The following is an 18,236-nucleotide window of genomic DNA, read 5'->3' as shown; positions in this document are numbered from 1 at the left end:
CTGGCCAGATTAACATCCTATTAGCCATTAATAGGCTTACTACTGTAGCATCTACTAACTCACTACTTGGAATAGTCATAAGAATTGATCAACTGCAAGCGAGATTGAAGATGAACTTTACATTGTCAAAGCTATTTCACCGTTCATTTTTCTTTCATTTGTGAATGACATTAATACAATAACTATCAAAATAGGTGACGATAACTGACTTTTTCTTCAGGTGAAAATAATTTGTTTTGTGCTATGTCATTTCTTGGCACAAAAACATTTGTGTTTCTTTCATTCGTGAATGACATAAATACAATAACTTTCAATACAGGTGACGATAAAGGATTTTTTGGTCAAGTGAAAAGACAAGAGAATTGTGGAAACCCTTTCTCTTTTACAGCGTAAGTAGTTGTGATGTACAGTACTGTATAGTACCCCAAAAAGCATGCACGGATGCGTACTTCGGAAATCCACCAGAAATAGTCGCAATATAAACAGTTTTATTTTAGGCTTACTACAACAAACCTTGTGACATGTTGAAGCCAGCAAAGTTTTTGTCAATCCAGGACAAATCCTAATGCATCATTTGTTTTCACTGTGGCGAGGCTCGGTCCCTTGCATGGCATCCTACGTTTCATCCTACTTACTCACTCAGTAAGAGACATTCGCTCTTCTTGGCTTGCTTACGCGGTCCGGCTAAATGTGCCTAGCTTAGCAACTGAGGGCTAATCTTTTGCAAAACAATGCACATGTATTTGAACAGTGGCAATTCACCAACATGTATGCTATATATTTTTTAGATCTCGATGAATTTGCTTTGATTTAACAGTCACTATACCTGACGTAAAAAATGTACTGTGATAATCAAAAAACAGTTTTTGGGTAAGAAAACAAAACATACCACGGTTCCTAGGTGCCTTTTTCATCACTGTCAGTTGGAACTTCCTCAATATATGGTCACATGGCAAAAATTGTGTACATCTGTATAGATACAAAGGGTGGGTCCACTAACCCACTGGCTCACATTACCCCAGTCTCCCTTACATTGACGAATACATTCATTTTACCAACTTCAATGACAACACAACTTATAAGCAATGTCAGTTGATTCTGCCACTTACCAAAAGCTGTATAAAACTCATCCTTTGTCAGGTGCTCATCATCGTTGATGTCATTGTATTTGAGAAGGTCAAACAGTGTGCAGTCAGAAGCATCCTTTGAAAGACCTTCCAGCTTGATCACCTGCAACAGAAAAATGCATTGAGAACTTGCTTTTAACGTGGAACTGTATGGACGTTTCTATTCAAACCAAGACTAATGATTTTCTGGGTCTGTGGTTTCTTGTTTAGCTTACTTTTTTTTACATAACACCCATTGGTAGTTACAGACCCTGGACTAAATCCAGGGTGTAGTGGTGTCTATGCACTTTGATGAAATGCCTAAGTCTGCTGTGCTACTCAGGAAGTCCAATTAGAATTAAATGCTACAGCGTAGACCACTGCAAAACAACCAGTTTTCTGTCGAAGCACAGCATATCAAAGAAAACTTGTATTCCTCCTAAATGAGATGATTTAAGCAGAGAAATAGCACAGTAAGCCCCATTATTGTTTTACAATTTCAGGTGACCAGGGACCAGAAGGTAAACCCACTTAGGTATACACCACTGTGTATGGCCTGGTGGGAAACCATTGCTATCCTTCAACCAGACTTGTTAATGTCTGCAGTCAACGCTTCTTTGTCATTCTGGGTCCCACTGAAAAAAGCAGTAACTAACCTAACCAATCTAAACTCTAATTGTCCACTGTCCACAGATCAGGTGATCTTTTTTCTGTATTTTATCATGTTATTGTTTCCTTTTGCAATAAACTGTGGCTTTGAAGTGTATTCAGACCACTTTACTTTTTCACATAGATTATAATTGCTGAAAAAATACTATCAATCTACACATAATACCTAATAATTACAAAGCAAAAACACGTTCAATAAAATTTTTTAAATGTTGGATATTTTTTAGACCCATAATTCAGTAATTTGCAGATCCACCGCGAACAGCTATGAGAATTTCTGGATATGCCTCTACCAGCTTTGCAAACCTGGATTTGGGTCTGCAACATTCAGGTCTTCCTAAAGGTGTTCAGTGGTGTCCAAGCTTTGATTAAGCCACTCAAGGACAACAACAAACTTGTCCCGAAGGCACTCCAGCATTGTCTTGGCTGTGTGCTTTGGGTCAGATTTGTACTGTAGGTGATTCTTTGCCCAAGTCTGAGGTCCTATACACTGGATCAGAATCACTCAGTATTTTGGTGATGAGCAGTACAGTGTTTTTATTTTGGTGGAGCAGTACAGTGTTTTTATTTTGGTGATTAGCAGTACAGTGTTTTTATTTTGGTGGAGCAGTACACTGTTTTTATTTTGGTGATGAGCAGTACAGTGTTTTTATTTTGGTGGAGCAGTACAGTGTTTTTATTTTGGTGGAGAAGTACAGTGTTATTATTTTGGTGATGAGCAGTACAGTGTTTTTATTTTGGTGGAGCAGTACACTGTTTTTATTTTGGTGGAGCAGTACAGTGTTTTTATTTTGGTGGAGAAGTACAGTGTTATTATTTTGGTGATGAGCAGTACAGTGTTTTTATTTTGGTGGAACAGTACACAGTTTTTATTTTGGTGGAGCAGTACACTGTTTTTATTTTGGTGGAGCAGTACACTGTTATTATTTTGGTGGAGCAGTACACTGTTTTTATTTTGGTGATGAGCAGTACACTGTTTCTGCCAGATGTAGTGCTTGGATATCATGCCTAATAGTTTGATTTTGGACCCATTAGACCAGAGAATATTTCCCCTTATTCTCTCAGCACTCCTTTACGTGCCATTTGGCAAACTCCAGATGTCATATGCCTTGTAATCGGGAGTGGCCCCTCTACCATGAAGGCCAGATTGATGCTGTGCGGCATAGATTATTTTATTTCTAGTAGTTTCTGCCATCTCTGCAGAACTCAAAAGCCCTTTTAGAGTGGCCTTCGGGATCTTTGTCACTTCCCTGACCGTGGCAATTCTTGCTTGGTTATTTAGGTTGGCCAGACAGCCAACTCTAGGAAGAGTCTTGGTGGTTTGAAATCTCTTTTCACAATAATTGAGCCCACTGTGCTACTTGGGATCTTTCAATGCTTTAGCACATGTTCTGGTTTTATAACTTTCCACAGATCAATGCCTTGACACAATTCTATCTAATGGAGAGTTCCTTGGACTTGGCTTAGATTGGCACTGACATGCATTGTGATGTGTCATGGCAGAAGGTCTGAGTAATTATGTACATGAGATATTTCAGGTTTTTTTCAATAAATCAGCAAAAACCTCAAAAAATGTGTTGTTTTTCTTATGGTTACCACCGGTTATCGTGCGTATATTGATGGCTAAATAAATCGATGTTATAAATAACACATTCATAACATCTATTTCCCCTTCACTATCTCCACATTTCTGTCTATCACACAAAATGTGGAGAAAGTGAAGGGGACTTAATACCTTCTGATGCCACTGTATCCCTCCATTGTAACGTGGTGTCTCGGGAGGATCTTGAAACTCCCTATCACCAAATCTGCTGATTATGCCGCAGAAATAAACCTTTTACCCAAGAGCACCATGTTTCCTACTGACTGAGCATGGTTCCCAGTTAAAGCAGTATGATCCCGCCTGCTCTGAACTCTAGAGAAGTAACCCAGGTTGATATTGGCTGCTGACACGATTTACTTTTGGCAAAATATTCAAGTGTAAAACATGGTTTATTTCAGTGTATCTTGACCTTTTAAAATCCATTGCCTATAGGCATAATGCTCAAACCTTTTCCCTGTCTAAGAAAGCAACACATAGTCAGTCTTAATACGGTCAAATTACAAGCTTACTTCAGAAACTAAAATAAAACCAATTCTCAAGAGTCACGTTGTGCTTTGAATTGCTAAAGCATATAATAATAACTAAATATGACTTATTACTAGCTGAATACATTTAGGATAATTATGTATGATGCCAATGCTTCTTGTGGACTGGGCTTTTCTTGCCTCTTTACCACAAGACTATAGATCGCAAAAAGACTAAATAGATGCACTGAACGCAACCTGCACATCAAATTATTTAATATTTCATTATCATTATTACCTGAAATACCTGTAATAATACCTGTAATAACCATCTGTAGCCGGATATGATTGTGTCACACAGGTTTACATGTCCCATTATACACCTATATCCATACAGAACCAACCAGAACCAGGCTAAACATCTATACCATATAAAACCTGGCCAAAAATGCCATATTTTAAATGTTCTTCCATTCATTTGATTTCAACTGGATGTGAATGATTTCATTGATTGATTTCATTTAAATATATTGTTGCATGAGGGTAAATCACTTTGAATTTCACCTAGCCACAGTGAAATGCTAAATGGTATACACTCACCTAAAGGATTATTAGGAACACCTGTTCAATTTCTCATTAATGCAATTATCTAATCAACCAATCACATGGCTGTTGCTTCAATGCATTTAGGGGTGTGGTCCTGGTCAAGACAATCTCCTGAACTCCAAACTTAATGTCAGACTGGGAAAGAAAGGTGATTTAAGAAATTTTGAGCGTGGCATGGTTGTTGGTGCCAGATGGGCTGGTCTGAGTATTTCACATACTGCTCAGTTACTGGGATTTTCATGCCCAACCATTTCTAGGGTTTACAAAGAATGGTGTGAAAAGGGAAAAACATCCAGTATGCGGCAGCCCTGTGGGCGAAAATGCCTTGTTGATGCTAGAGGTCAGAGGAGAATGGGCTGACTGATTCAAGCTGATGAGCAACTTTGACTGAAATAACCACTTGTTACAACCGAGGTATGCAGCAAAGCATTTGTGAAGCCACAACACGCACAACCTTGAGGCGGATGGGCTACAACAGCAGAAGACCCCACCGGGTACCATTAATCTCCACTACAAATAGGAAAAAGAGGCTACAATTTGCACAAGCTCACCAAAATTGGACAGTTGAAAACTGGAAGAATGTTGCCTGGTCTGATGAGTCTCGATTTCTGTTGAGACATTCAGATGGTAGAGTCAGAATTTGGCATAAACAGAATGAGAACATGGATCCATCATGCCTCGTTACCACTGTGCAGGCTGGTGGTGGTGGTGTAATGGGGTGGGGGATGTTTTCTTGGCACACTTTAGGCCCCTTAGTGCCAATTGGGCATCGTTTAAATGCCATGGCCTACCTGAGCAATGTTTCTGACCATATCCATCCCTTTATGACCACCATGTACCCATCCTCTGATGGCTACTTTCAGCAGGATAATGCACCATGTCACAAAGCTCGAATCAATTCAAATTGGTTTCTTGAACATGACAATGAGTTCCCTGTACTGAAATGGCCCCCACAGTCACCAGATCTCAACCCAATAGAGCATCTTTGGGATGTGGTGGAACGGGAGCTTCGTGCCCTGGATATGCATCCCACAAATCTCCATCAACTGCAAGATGCTATCCTATCAATATGGGCCAACATTTCTAAAGAGTGCTTTCAGCACCTTGTTGAATCAATGCCACGTAGAATTAAGGCAGTTCTGAAGGTGAAAGGGGGTCAAACACAGTATTAGTATGGTGTTCCTAACAATCCTTTAGGTGAGTGTATATTATAATATTATCAAAAAGTTAGTAGCACTAGTGGAAAATGTCAGTGTGGCACCCCTTTTCATGCTGCATTGTGTTCTTTAAATGGTATAAAATATGAAAAAGTGAATCAGTCTCAGCGTCAGACTGACTCATCCATCATTCCAGATCAGCTGTCATGAAACTTGAAAAGAGAGGACTGCTTCATCATGTCTGGTTCCCTGCAGCCCTGGCTACACTTACCAAATGCTTACTGGCCTAAAAGCGCAAGCTATGTAGAATGATCCCAATGTGCGTTACTTTTTAAGCAAGTCTGATTCAGAGACTTTCTTCAAGCCATCTCTGTATGATAATATGCTTACACTGACCTCTATCACTTTACACTGCATTTCCACACCTGCTATGTGTACCTCTAAAAGCTTCTGCCTTCCATGAGGTCACCTGTAAACAACATATTAATGACAAGAGGACGTGTTCATAATGCTTCACAGAGTTGGTTCAGGGAGTATTATCAAACAGTCTGGCATTCAAAAGTATGACCTGCCTTCGTGATTCACCTCATGGAGGACAGTTTGATTCAGGAACATGGTATTATATTAAGGGGTTGAGACATTCCGGTACGATGATTCTCACACCACGGCGTTAATGTTTTATATCCCGGCCAGAGATCAAGACATCTTTGCCCGATTCTGTAGTTTTTCTGTTCAGATTGGATGTACTAGCAGAATCGACACTATCTGATTTAAGCAACATTAACACGGGGGTCAGAGGCTCAAAACAGAGTGCACTCACCACCCTCCTCCCATGCACGTGCACAAGTGCCTGATGTGCACAGACACATGGATGTAGACAAAAAAGCATGCATGAATCTTTGCACTAAATTAAATAAATGACACAGGTTACGTTCGACAAACAGCTGTAATGTGTGTTCGGAATGCAGCCGCAGTCCGTGTCAAATTAATAGCCCATTTACAGAGGCGACGGGACATTAGACACTCACTCAAATATAACACCTATTTTACAATTAGCAGTGACACAAGTAGCAGACCTGTAAGTGAAGTCGGAAATTATTGGTCACATCAAATGTGTAATTAAACAGGGGGGAAAACCAGATATTTTACTGATTTAATTATTTACGAAAGTTTAGAGGACTTCGGAGATGTGCCATAGTTTGAGGTCAACCGGGTCAGTATCTGAGGTTAATAACTAGAGATTGAACTGCTTCTGTAAATGGGATAATTGAAATGTTTGGCTTAGAAAAGCTATGAAATGGTATGCATTAAATATCATTGTTATTATTTTACATACTGCATGTGTACTGTGTCAATACTGCCATATGCATCAAGACTAAGAGAGACCTTGGAGAGATCTTATGGATGCCTTAAAACCAAACAGGCTTTACTCAGTCTTCACAGTGGATATTTGTGTACAGACTTTGACATTCAAACACCTGGACAGATTATGGCTCATAGCTTTGTTCGCAGGCCTTAGTGTCTACTTTAATACAGTAACACCTCCCCACCCCCATAAAAAAGGATAGAGAAAATGCTACGTTACAATATGTCATCTGGGCATAGTTGCAAAGCCCTATTCTGCATTTCTGTTTTATAATTTATTTCACCTGCTGTGCACTGCTGTTAGGTAAAAACAAAATTGCTAACTAATAATGAATAATATCTTGACAGGGTTCTTGACAGTAATCATATGGCCACTTTCTATTCACAAAAGTGAATGCATAAGAATATGAATAAAGCTCTCCTCTCAATCCGTTAGAAAAACTTGTTATCAGAGTACCACTGGATATTAGAATTAAACTGACCTGGGAGTAGTTGAAAGGTTATTTAAACCAGAACGACTTGCTTACCAATTCAATTATTCAAATGAATGGCATACAAACCAGTCTCCAAGTATTGCAAGATACGCACAGTATTTACTAGTCATAAAATGTCTTGGTTTCTCATAAAAGCCACAAAAACTTCCTTTTAAAATAACGTTTTGTCAGTAACAGTGAAAGCTGGAATTCTTCCACATGTGTAACTCTCTTTTGGCCTGGATTATTATTTATTTTCTACGTTCTGGACCAAAGGTCAACTAAAGACAATGAAATGTAAAATAATACAGCAGGCATAAAATGTCTCCCAGTACTTCAAGTGTGTTTACCTAGTCCAACGAAGGTGCAATTGCATCTTGTGAGAGACATTTACTGTGACCTCCATAGTTCCAGGTTCATACTTAAGTCGTCACTCCACACTTTGGTGAGTGGTAAACACACCACTTAGGTTTTAATGGCTTTTCTTTTTCTTGCAAGCACTGAATGACTCCCAGGTCCCACCCTAAGCTCCTCACCTGTGAGAGTTCACTGCTGTCTACTCGGCCACTACCGTCTGTGTCAAAGCGCTTAAAGATGATGTCAACCAGCTTCTTCCTCATGGCCATGTTGTCTTTGTGGCCAGCACGGTTACCAGCTGCCATGTATCTCTGTTCATGCAGGTCCAGAATTTTGGTCTTCAGCCTTCGGTAGTCACTCAGTCTGCAGTTGTCATCTGAAAAAGTTAGAAGTTGTTAGTATCTACAAAGACTCTATCGTGTAGTTCGACACCTAAAATACGTCTGCTGGCAGAATATTAAGTTAAGAGCATTATTAAGTTCTTACACCATAGAAATGTCCGTTGTGTCTCTTCAAATGTAAATCACAGGGAGCATTGAGAAAACAACATCACACAAATCTGAAATGCCTTGTTCATCACAAAACACGTACAAAGATAATAGCATTTGAGACAGGATGTTTTCATTCTCTGTAAACGGGGGACTATTAAGATGTTAACTTTACCATATGCTAGATATTTCCGAATTATGATAATTAATATTCTAATCAAAAGCACTGCCATTCAAATCACAATAGCAACCACCTCACATTAGCACCTCTATTCAGATAAGAAATGTGTCTGCATTTTTCTGTCAGACTGGCACATTTACAGCAAACACCAAGGGAATATCTAACACTCATTAAACTTCAACGAAAAGCTGCCACTGAAATCTCTCAAGGCATTTTCATACCTGAAACACAATATTTTTTCTAGCGCACATTCAAGGGGAATGTGTGTATGTGTGTGTGTGTGCATCCTCATTGTGTGGAGGCCAAATGGCAATGCTTTGTATGACTGCTTTTCTAAGATAACATGAACAATGACTTTAATCTCACTGTGGCTTTGGGAAAAAAATGCATCAACGTCAACAGAAAGCCATTGATGAGCAAAAGTGTGTAGCTCAATGTCAAACACCAACTGTGAGAGTAAGAGAAAAGCATATGATTTGTATTTGCAATCCACCATCAAAGCGTATGCATCAAAAGACTCAACAACATGAAATAGTCCACACAAAATAGTACCGAGCAAAAAATTATGACTGGAACTTGTCGTTCCAATGCGTGACCTATTGTATAACTTTTTTTCTCTTATATCTAGAGAAGTGTCACTCTGGAAATGACAGTTCCATTGGTTGCTGCCAATTACGAAACACCTCGGTAGGCATTTCTTTCTTCCAGCCCCAGACAACAAGAAAACACCAGAGTAGAAAATAAAGTTTGAGGGAATGTTTTGAGCTGCTTTAGACAGGAGTTCTCGACAGAGCCACAACAGATTCAGTGACTGACAGTCGTCTTCCCAGACACAGCCCGTCCGGGAACGCGGTATCATCTGTTACAGGGTGCAACTAGGCACCATTTGGCCAGCGAATGCCGCACATCATGAAATGGCCTCTGTTTGACAAGCCTTGGTGACCGAAGAGGCCTTCCTAAGAAATGGCAGAATGAATAAAAGATAAATGGCTGTTGGCACTAGCCCAGGGGATATGAAGGTCAGTGTCATCAAAAGCCCCGAACACAAGGGGACAGAGAGAGACGCCCGCACACACACACACACACAGTATGTATGCACGCATGCACGCGAACACCCAGATGCCGACAGAAATTTACACAAACACACACAAAGACACATCCACACTCTCTTTTTCTCTATAAAATGCATACCCATGCAGGTAGAGAAACAAGAAGTAAGCATTGAAAACAGCCGTGGCAGCACCTAAACTATTTTCTAAAACAAACAAAAAACATGTCAAGTATAGGGAGCTTTGAAAAGACTGGCAGCCACTCTTGTATGTCAGTGCCTCAGCTACACTTGCCTGTTGTCACAAGAGAGCAGTTGTTTACCCCTACCGAAGTTCTTTGTGAAACGCTCGAGTGGCTTGATGAATGCACACCGATAACTACTTTTGCTCTTCAAAACAGTGTGTTCTGAGGTGGTGAATCTGTCTCGAACTCAGACTATTCCACATTCATATAGCTCGAACAACACCTGCAACCTTTCATTCTTTCATGCCTTCTGCTTGCTAAAACAACAAAGTGAACTTTGCAAGGATCGAAATTCTGGTTCATTTCAGTATGAGCCAAGGCTTTCTAAAAAATAATTTTAAAAAGCAAGCATCCCTTCAGCTATGCAATCGCAACAGCAAAAAGACTCTGTAGAACCTGAACTAGGTCGTAATAGACCTATCAGTGAGACGGTTCCCCCTGGAGTGTCTCTGTATGATACAAGCTCTGTCAACATTGTTCCCGTCGGAAACGTATGACCGCTCTTCAAGACCCGAGAGACTCCATGTAAAGCAATTGCCATGGCTGATTGGCGCTCCTGATAAGGATTATTTCACTGCTGCCGCAGACTCCCATTCGGACTGCAACACAGCGTGCATATGCTTGTTTTTGACAAATGATTCTGGTCACGGCAGGACCGGGTGAGGCTAAGTGGCTTCGCTAAGCTCCATTGCGAGAGACCAGTTGCGTGTTATTAATTGGAATGGACTAGTGAAATCATTTGCGAGTCAGCTTCCCCTTCAGGAATGAGGATATACAGTGGGGAGAACAAGTATTTGATACACTGCCGATTTTGCAGGTTTACCTACTTACAAAGCATGTAGAGGTCTGTAGTTTTTATCGTAGGTACTCTTCAACTGTGAGTGACGGAATCTAAAACAAAAATCTAGAAAATCACATTGTATGATTTTTAAATAATTAATTAGCATTTCATTGCATGACGTAAGTATTTGATCACCTACCAACCAGTAAGAATTACGACTCTCACAGACCTGTTAGTTTTTCTTTAAGAAGCCCTCCTGTTCTCCACTCATTACCTGTATTAACTGTACCTCTTTGAACTTGTTACCTGTATAAAAGACACCTGTCCACATACTCAATCACACAGACTCCAACCTCTCCACAATGGCCAAGACCAAAGAGCTGTGTAAGGACATCAGGGATAAAATTGTAAAATATTTGGAGGGAGATGAAAGTCCATATTGCCCAGCAACAGCCCCGAAACCTGAAGGATCTGGAGAAGGTCTGTATGGAGAAGTGGGCCAAAATCCCTGCTGCAGTATGTGCAAACCTGGTCAAGAATGACAGGAACCGTATGATCTCTGTAATGGCAAACAAAGGTTTCTGGACCAAATATTAAGTTCTGCTTTTCTGATGTATCAAATACTTATGTCTTATGCTAATTAATTACTCAAAAATCCTACAATGTGATTTTCTGGATTTTTGTTTTAGATTCCGTCACTCACAATTTAAGAGTACCTATGAAAGAAATTACAGACTTCTACATGCTTTGTAAAACCTGCAAAATCGGCAGAATATTAAATAATATTAAAGTCTTCCCCACTATATGAGCGAGCAAACGCACCCATATGCACAGTATTGATTGCGACTTGGAAGTGGCTGACGTAGAGGTTTGGGATCCATTACAAGTTGCCCATGCAATAGAGGAAGAACTGTCAACGGCAGAGTACAATATATCAAAGCCAGTAATAGTTTCAAACACTTGGGGTCCTAACATTGAATCATCGAACCATGCCTTCCTATTGCAATGGCTTTGCTGCATGGCAAATCTGAAATAAATAATTTTTCTTTGTTCCGTCAAGCCATCCTTGTTCTTTTCTTATCCCCCCAATGATAGATAAGAAGAGGACGCCAGTCGAGACGATAAGACAGAGAAGAGACGTGATGTCATTTGGTCTGCTTGCGGTTAAGCTCAATCAATTCAAATTAAATCCTCAGCTGCTTTTTTGGTTAATTTGGTACAGCTCTCAGGAGCACAGATAATACTGGATCAGAAGAGGGTCAATTTATGGCTTTTGTCTTTTGCTTCTGAAATTCATGTTTATTCATATTATTTCCACATGTTTGAGATGCTTTCAAATTGAGGGGGACATGGGGTACTCCCTTCCCCTTATAAGCTTAAGATTTGGGCTTTTTCACATAGAAAAATCCTAAACAGAGTCACTATGGACAAAACGACAGTTGGGCCTGATGGAGGGAGAAGTAAGGAGGTAGAAATCGAAGCAGGCAATCAACATACACTTGCAGTGTATCTATTTATGCAGCCACATGCACCACACTCAGGTACAAGCAGAATCCCTGTACATTGTACAGTACAGAACCATCAGATGGCCAAATATATATTTTGTTGGTAGGTGCACACCAAGGGCAACTATCACCCTTAACAAAAACGTTTTATAGGTTTTACACGAGCAAAAACATACTTATAAGAATTATTGTGGGTGTGCAAAAAGGTACACTTCTGTGCATTTCTTCGATAAAAAGTATGATTTGAAAAGTGAAAGAGAAATTAAAGTAAAGATAAATAGTATCTCAGAGACAAATATGTTTTGGAATAAAAAAATAGTATAATGAAATTGTCAACCAAAATATGAAATACAGTGGGGATCAATACGATGCATATGGGTGCGTTTGCTCGCTCAAACAGTGGGGAGAACAAGTATTTGATACACTGCTGATTTTGCAGGTTATCCCACTTACAAAGCATGTAATTCTGTAATTTCTTTCATAGGTACTCTTCAACTGTGAGTGACAGAATCTATAACAAAAATCCAGAAAATCACATTGTATGATTTTTAAGTAATTAATTAGCATCTTATTGAATGACATAAGTATTTGATACATCAGAAAATCTTAACTTAATATTTGGTACAGAAACATTTGTTTGCAATTACAGAGATCATACATTTCCTGTAGATCTTGACCAGGTTTGCACACACTGCAGCAGGGATTTTGGCTCACTCCTCCATACAGACCTTCTCCAGATCCTTCAGGTTTCGGGGCTGTCGCTGGGCAATACAGACTTTCAGCTCCCTCCAAAGATTTTCTATTGGGTTCAGGTCTGGAGACTGGCTAGGCCACTCCAGGACCTTGAGATGCGTCTTACGGAGCCACTCCTTAGTTGCCATGGCTGTGTGTTTCGGGTCGTTGTCATGCTGGAAGACCCAGCGATGACCCATCTTCCTCCAAACACGGCGAGTGGAGTTTAGACCAAAAAGCTCTATTTTTGTCTTATCAGACCACATGACCTTCTCCCATACCTCCTCTGGATCATCCAGAGTGTCATTGGCAAACTTCAGACGGGTCTGGACATGCGCTGGCTTGAGCAGGGGGATCTTGTGTGCGCTGCAGGATTTTAATCCATGACTGTGGTCCCAGCTCTCTTCAGGTCATTGACAAGGTCCTGCCGTGTAGTTCTGGGCTGATCCCTCACCTTCCTCATGGTCATTGATGCCCCATTGATGCCCCAATGACCATGATCTTGCATGGAGCCCCAGACCGAGGGAGATTAACCGTCATCTTGAACTTCTTCCATTTTCTAATAATTGCGCCAACAGTTGTTGCCTTCTCACCAACCTGCTTTGCCTATTGTCCTGTACCCCAACCCAGCCTCGTGCAGGTCTACAATTTTATCCCTGATGTCCTTACACAGCTCTCTGGTCTTGGCCATTGTGGAGAGGTTGGAGTCTGTTTGATTGAGTGTGTGGACAGGTGTCTTTTATACAGGTAACAAGTTCAAACAGATGCAGTTAATACAGGTAATGAGTGGAGAACAGGAGGGCTTCTTAAAGAAAAACTAACAGGTCTGTGAGAGCCGGAATTCTTACTGGTTGGTAGGTGATCAAATACTTACGTCATGCAATGAAATGCAAATTCATTATTTAAAATAATACAATGTGATTTTCTGGATTTTTGTTTTAGATTCCGTCTCTCACAGTTGAAGAGTCCCTATGATAAAAACTACAGACCTCTACATGCTTTGTAAGTAGGTAAACCTGCAAAATCGGCAGTGTATCAAGAACTTGTCCTCCTCACTGTAAATCCTCATCCCTGAAGGGGAAGCTGACCCGCAAATGATTTCACTAGTCTATTCCAATTAATAACATGCAACTGGTCTCTCGCAATGGAGCTTAGCGAAGCCACTTAGCCTCACCCGGTCCTGCCGTGACATGTTTTGTTAGTAGGAAAACCTGCAAAATCGGCAGTGTATTAAATACTTGTTCTTCCCACTGTATATCATAAAACATTTAAAATGAAGGTATATTGCTATGACCGCCAGTTGAACATTTGGGAATGTATTTTAATAAAAACCTAAAAAAAGAAATAGACATAGACTTTGAACAAGTAACATTTCCCACACATGTTGTACTTTTTCAATCTTTGACAATAGTTAATGTACAGTGGATATAAAATGTCTACACACCCCTGTTAAAATGCCAATTTCTTCTGATGTAAAAGAATGAGACAAAGATAAATCATGTCAGAACCTTTTCACTCTCTAATGTAACCTATAATGTGAACAATTCAATTGAAAAACAAACTTTGAGGCGGAAATCTTTGAGGGGGGAAAATTCAGTGTGAAGCACCTTTTGATTTTATTACAGCACTCAGTCTTTTTGGGTAGGAGTCTATTAGCATGGCACATCTTGACGTGGCAATATTTGCCCACTCTTCTTTGCAAAAGCGCACCAAATCTGCCCTGTGCACTGCCCTCTTCATAACACCCCATGGATGTTCAATTGGATTCAGGTCTGGGCTCTGACTGGGCCATTAATCTTCTTCTGGTGAAGCCATGCTTTTGTGGACTTGGATGTATGCTTTGGGTCATTGTCGTGCTGAAAGGTGAACTTCATCTTCAGTTTTCTAATGGACGCATGAAGGTTTTGTGCCAGAATGACATGGCACATAATAATTCCCTCCACCCTGACTAATGCCCCAAAGCATGATGCTGCCACCACCATGCTTCACTGTGGGTATGGTGTTCTTTGGGTCATGTGCAGTTTTGTTTTTGGGCCCAAACATACCTTTTGGCATTATGGCCAAAAAGTTCAACCTTGGTTTCATCAGACCATAACACATGTTCCCATGTGCTTTTAGGAGACTTAATGTTTGTTTTTGCAAACTTCAGCTGGGCTTGGATGTTTTTTTTGGAAGAAAAGGCTTCCATCTTGCCACCCTACCCCATAGCCCATTCATATGAAGAATACAGGAGATTGATTTTACATGTAGCACACAGCCAGTACATGCCAGAAATTCCTGCAGTTCCTTTAATGTTGCTGTAGGACTCTTGGAATGGTAGTTCTTGGTAATGTCTCTTTTATGCCATATTTTCTCCACTTGATGATGACTGTCTTCACTGTGTTCCATGGTATATCTAATGCTTTGGAAATTATTTTGTACCCTTCTCCTGACTGATATCTTTTAATGATGAGAAATCTCTGATGTTTTGGAAGCTCTCTGTCGACCATGGTTTTTGCTCTGAGATGCAACTTAGAAAATGTCAGGAAAATCCTTTTGTCAGCACGATCACTGCTGTCATTGTAAATTCTTGTGTTTTCAGTTGTGTCGGTACAGCTACTGTTTTAAATCTATGTCCTGGACAGTGTTCAAATTAAAATGCAATTACAAAAGCTATTGAAATGCCCTGTGCCTTAAGTATCTAGTTGATACTTTTAGAACCTCAAATCTAGTTGTCAAGTTATGAATTGTTCATTCAGTATTAAATCCAAATTACTTTGATTTGAATTTAATATCTCTGTGTTCATACAGGGTTCCCATATATCCTGGGCACCAATTGAACATGGCTTTTAATGTTAGTAAATAGTAGAACTTATACTAGTGTAAGTAGTTGTAGTAGTAGTAATAACAGTAGTGTAGTGGTATCAGTTGTAGAAAACAAAAGTAGCAAATAGTAGACATGTACCATCATCTTTATGTTAACTTAAAATTTAAAGGGATAGTTTGCTCAACAAAGTTTTGCCAATTTAAACAAAGTTACAAAAAATGACAAGATATAACAAAAAACAGGATTTGAACATCATATCAGTCAAATGTCTTAATTGGAATATGCGCCAGGAATTCTAAAATGTTAGATCTGGCAAACAGTGCCAGCCACTGCCAGGCTAATGAAGCCAAAGCAAGCATTGCTGTCAAAACCTGTCCATTGACTAATTTGAGAAAGCTGTCCATTTAAAACTGTACTTAAACCATAGGTTTGTGACCTTTTTTGTGGAAGAAGTACAATGTTAATTGCCAGTTATTATGCTAGATTAAAAACGCATGTGCATTGTAACATGTATATAACGTAAATGTAGACTGCATAAAAATAAATAAAAAATGTTCCTTGTCATCATGACATCCTCTATGGGTAGCTTCTACCAGACGTTCACTTTACTGCAAGCAGCACATACCAGTTTTACTTACTCAAACATGTGATTGGTACATGCAAACATCCAATCAAAATGGAGAGGAAGCAGTGCTCATAAAGATCAAGGCTTGTGCAATTCTGCTAAGGTCTGTGAAAGAGTAAGTTTGCCTGTTCTGTTATAATGAAGTACATGCTAAATGAATTGAGTATGCTAACTTTCAGTGGTGAATATTTGGTCGAGATAATATTCACTTGCTTTTTTGATCCAGCTTGAAATGTTCATTAGCACCGCCTCCTCTCCATTTCGATTGGGTGTTCACCTGAACCAATCAATTTCTTTCTGCACTCAGAACATGTTTGAGTAAGTGAAACTACTATGTGCCTGGAGCGCAGGCTATGGAATGCAAGTTCCTGGGTGACCTTTAAACTAGCCTTTGATACAATTTAATGTTCAATGTGGAGCAAGCAAGAGACGTTGTTCAGCCTGCGCCATACAACAAAATCAAGGCCTAGATTATATTGGTCTGAAGCTAGCTAATTAAAGAGCTATTATAGATTGAGTATTATCCTTAATCCTCCCTAATTCTCAATCCGACTGATCAAACACTGGTTGAGTTGAACTGTACATTGAATATTACACTTGTGACCAGGCTTGGAATTTTGTCATTTTAGGGGCAAGATCATTTGTCCTTTGGTGTCACAAAAATATTTACTGCACAAAGGCCACATGTCAAGGCATAAAGGCCATTTGGTGAAATAAGAAGATTCTGAGCTTATAAAAAACATGAATTTCTGATAAGGAAAAAAAACGCTCAAGACATCATTTTGACGTTAAGGCTAACATTACCTCAGTTACACAAACGTAAACTGCAAAGTATCCTTAAACATCACAATCACCTGCGCAAAAGAGTACTTCCTAAATAAACAAATATAGTGACTTATTTGTGCGTGGAGTAAGCAATCTTTGTTTTTTTATCTTTCACCACAAATGCTGCCGCGTTGTGTGATGTCAAATCTAACGTTACGTCTCGGAGCTTTCAAAAAGCACTCAGGTGTATTCTCCCACTCGGAGGCCGGAACATTCCCAATTCCCAGTTGCTCATGAATGCACCTTCCATAACGGAGAGCTGTGATTCAGTTAAGCAATAAATAAATCAGCTATCAATAAATAACTTGCTTCCTTGCCTGCATGTAGTCCGTTCTTGTGGCTGTTCTCATTTGTGCTCCTGCTAGAGGCTTCGAATGATGCGGATACTGATCTTGAAAATCATCAGATACTGATATTGATTGGTTCTCCATGGTGAAATCATCATTCTGTGCTTACGTTGTAAGTTTTAACTTTAGTTTAAGACACACTTTACATCCTAAGTTACGAACAAACAAACCCACTGCTGACCGGCAAGATTTTGATAGTAGCAGGGACACAAAGGCCATGGTAGCCATAGGGCACACAACGAATTTCGGGCCATCACGGCCAGAGCAAGGGGCAACGACAGCCGTCAATTCCTGCCCTGCTTGTGACTTTACGTTTAGAATGGGAAAATAATATAACGTGAGATTTAGCCTAGCAACAATCTGCAACAGTGACTTGGCTCTACTGGCACTCTACACAGAAAGTTATACAACCTGTCAGTCAAGGGTTTGTTGCTTGGATGATGATAACGTACCTAGGTTGCACCCAAGTATGAGAGGGATTCTGCCATGAACAAGTATGGGAGCATGTTCAACTACATCAAAGACTCGAAATGTCTTATCAAGAATAGGTTGAAAAAACAACTGCTGTCAACTGGGTGAGGTCTAGCACTGAAATGTGCCGGCGAATCCGTTGGGACAAGTCACAATGCAGCAGTGTATTAAACGCAAGTGAATCAATGGTTTTCGTGTTCAAACCTGGAATTCCTGCGGCTAATAGATGTAGACTAGTAATTCAACGTGTAGATTATTCAGATATATACAACATATTACACATTAAGAACAAAACAGGAGGATTAACACACCTTGGTCATAAAAGTCACAGACTACATCGTTAACCAATCTGTCTAAAATGGTTCTGTCCTAAAAAGTTAGT

The 18,236-nt window shown here is 39.9% G+C and overlaps 1 protein-coding gene across 7 annotated transcripts in view; it reads right to left on the bottom strand.

The window, feature by feature from the left end:
* Positions 1 to 18,236, bottom strand: part of fstl5 (follistatin-like 5) — a 179,587-nt gene that overhangs the window by 86,806 nt on the left and 74,545 nt on the right. For all 7 annotated transcript variants that reach the window (XM_034291899.1, XM_034291900.1, XM_013132285.3 and 4 more), the window contains 2 exons: positions 7,980 to 8,176; positions 1,110 to 1,230 (listed from right to left, as the gene is read on the bottom strand). In XM_034291899.1, the coding sequence (XP_034147790.1) occupies positions 1,110 to 1,230; positions 7,980 to 8,176 (318 nt within the window). The remainder of the gene's footprint in view (positions 1 to 1,109; positions 1,231 to 7,979; positions 8,177 to 18,236) is intronic.

This window comes from Esox lucius, chromosome 4, assembly GCF_011004845.1.
Source record: "Esox lucius isolate fEsoLuc1 chromosome 4, fEsoLuc1.pri, whole genome shotgun sequence".
Lineage (NCBI taxonomy): Eukaryota > Metazoa > Chordata > Actinopteri > Esociformes > Esocidae > Esox > Esox lucius.
Note: the sequence above shows the minus strand (reverse complement) of the source record. Positions and strands in the feature narration are given on the sequence as shown.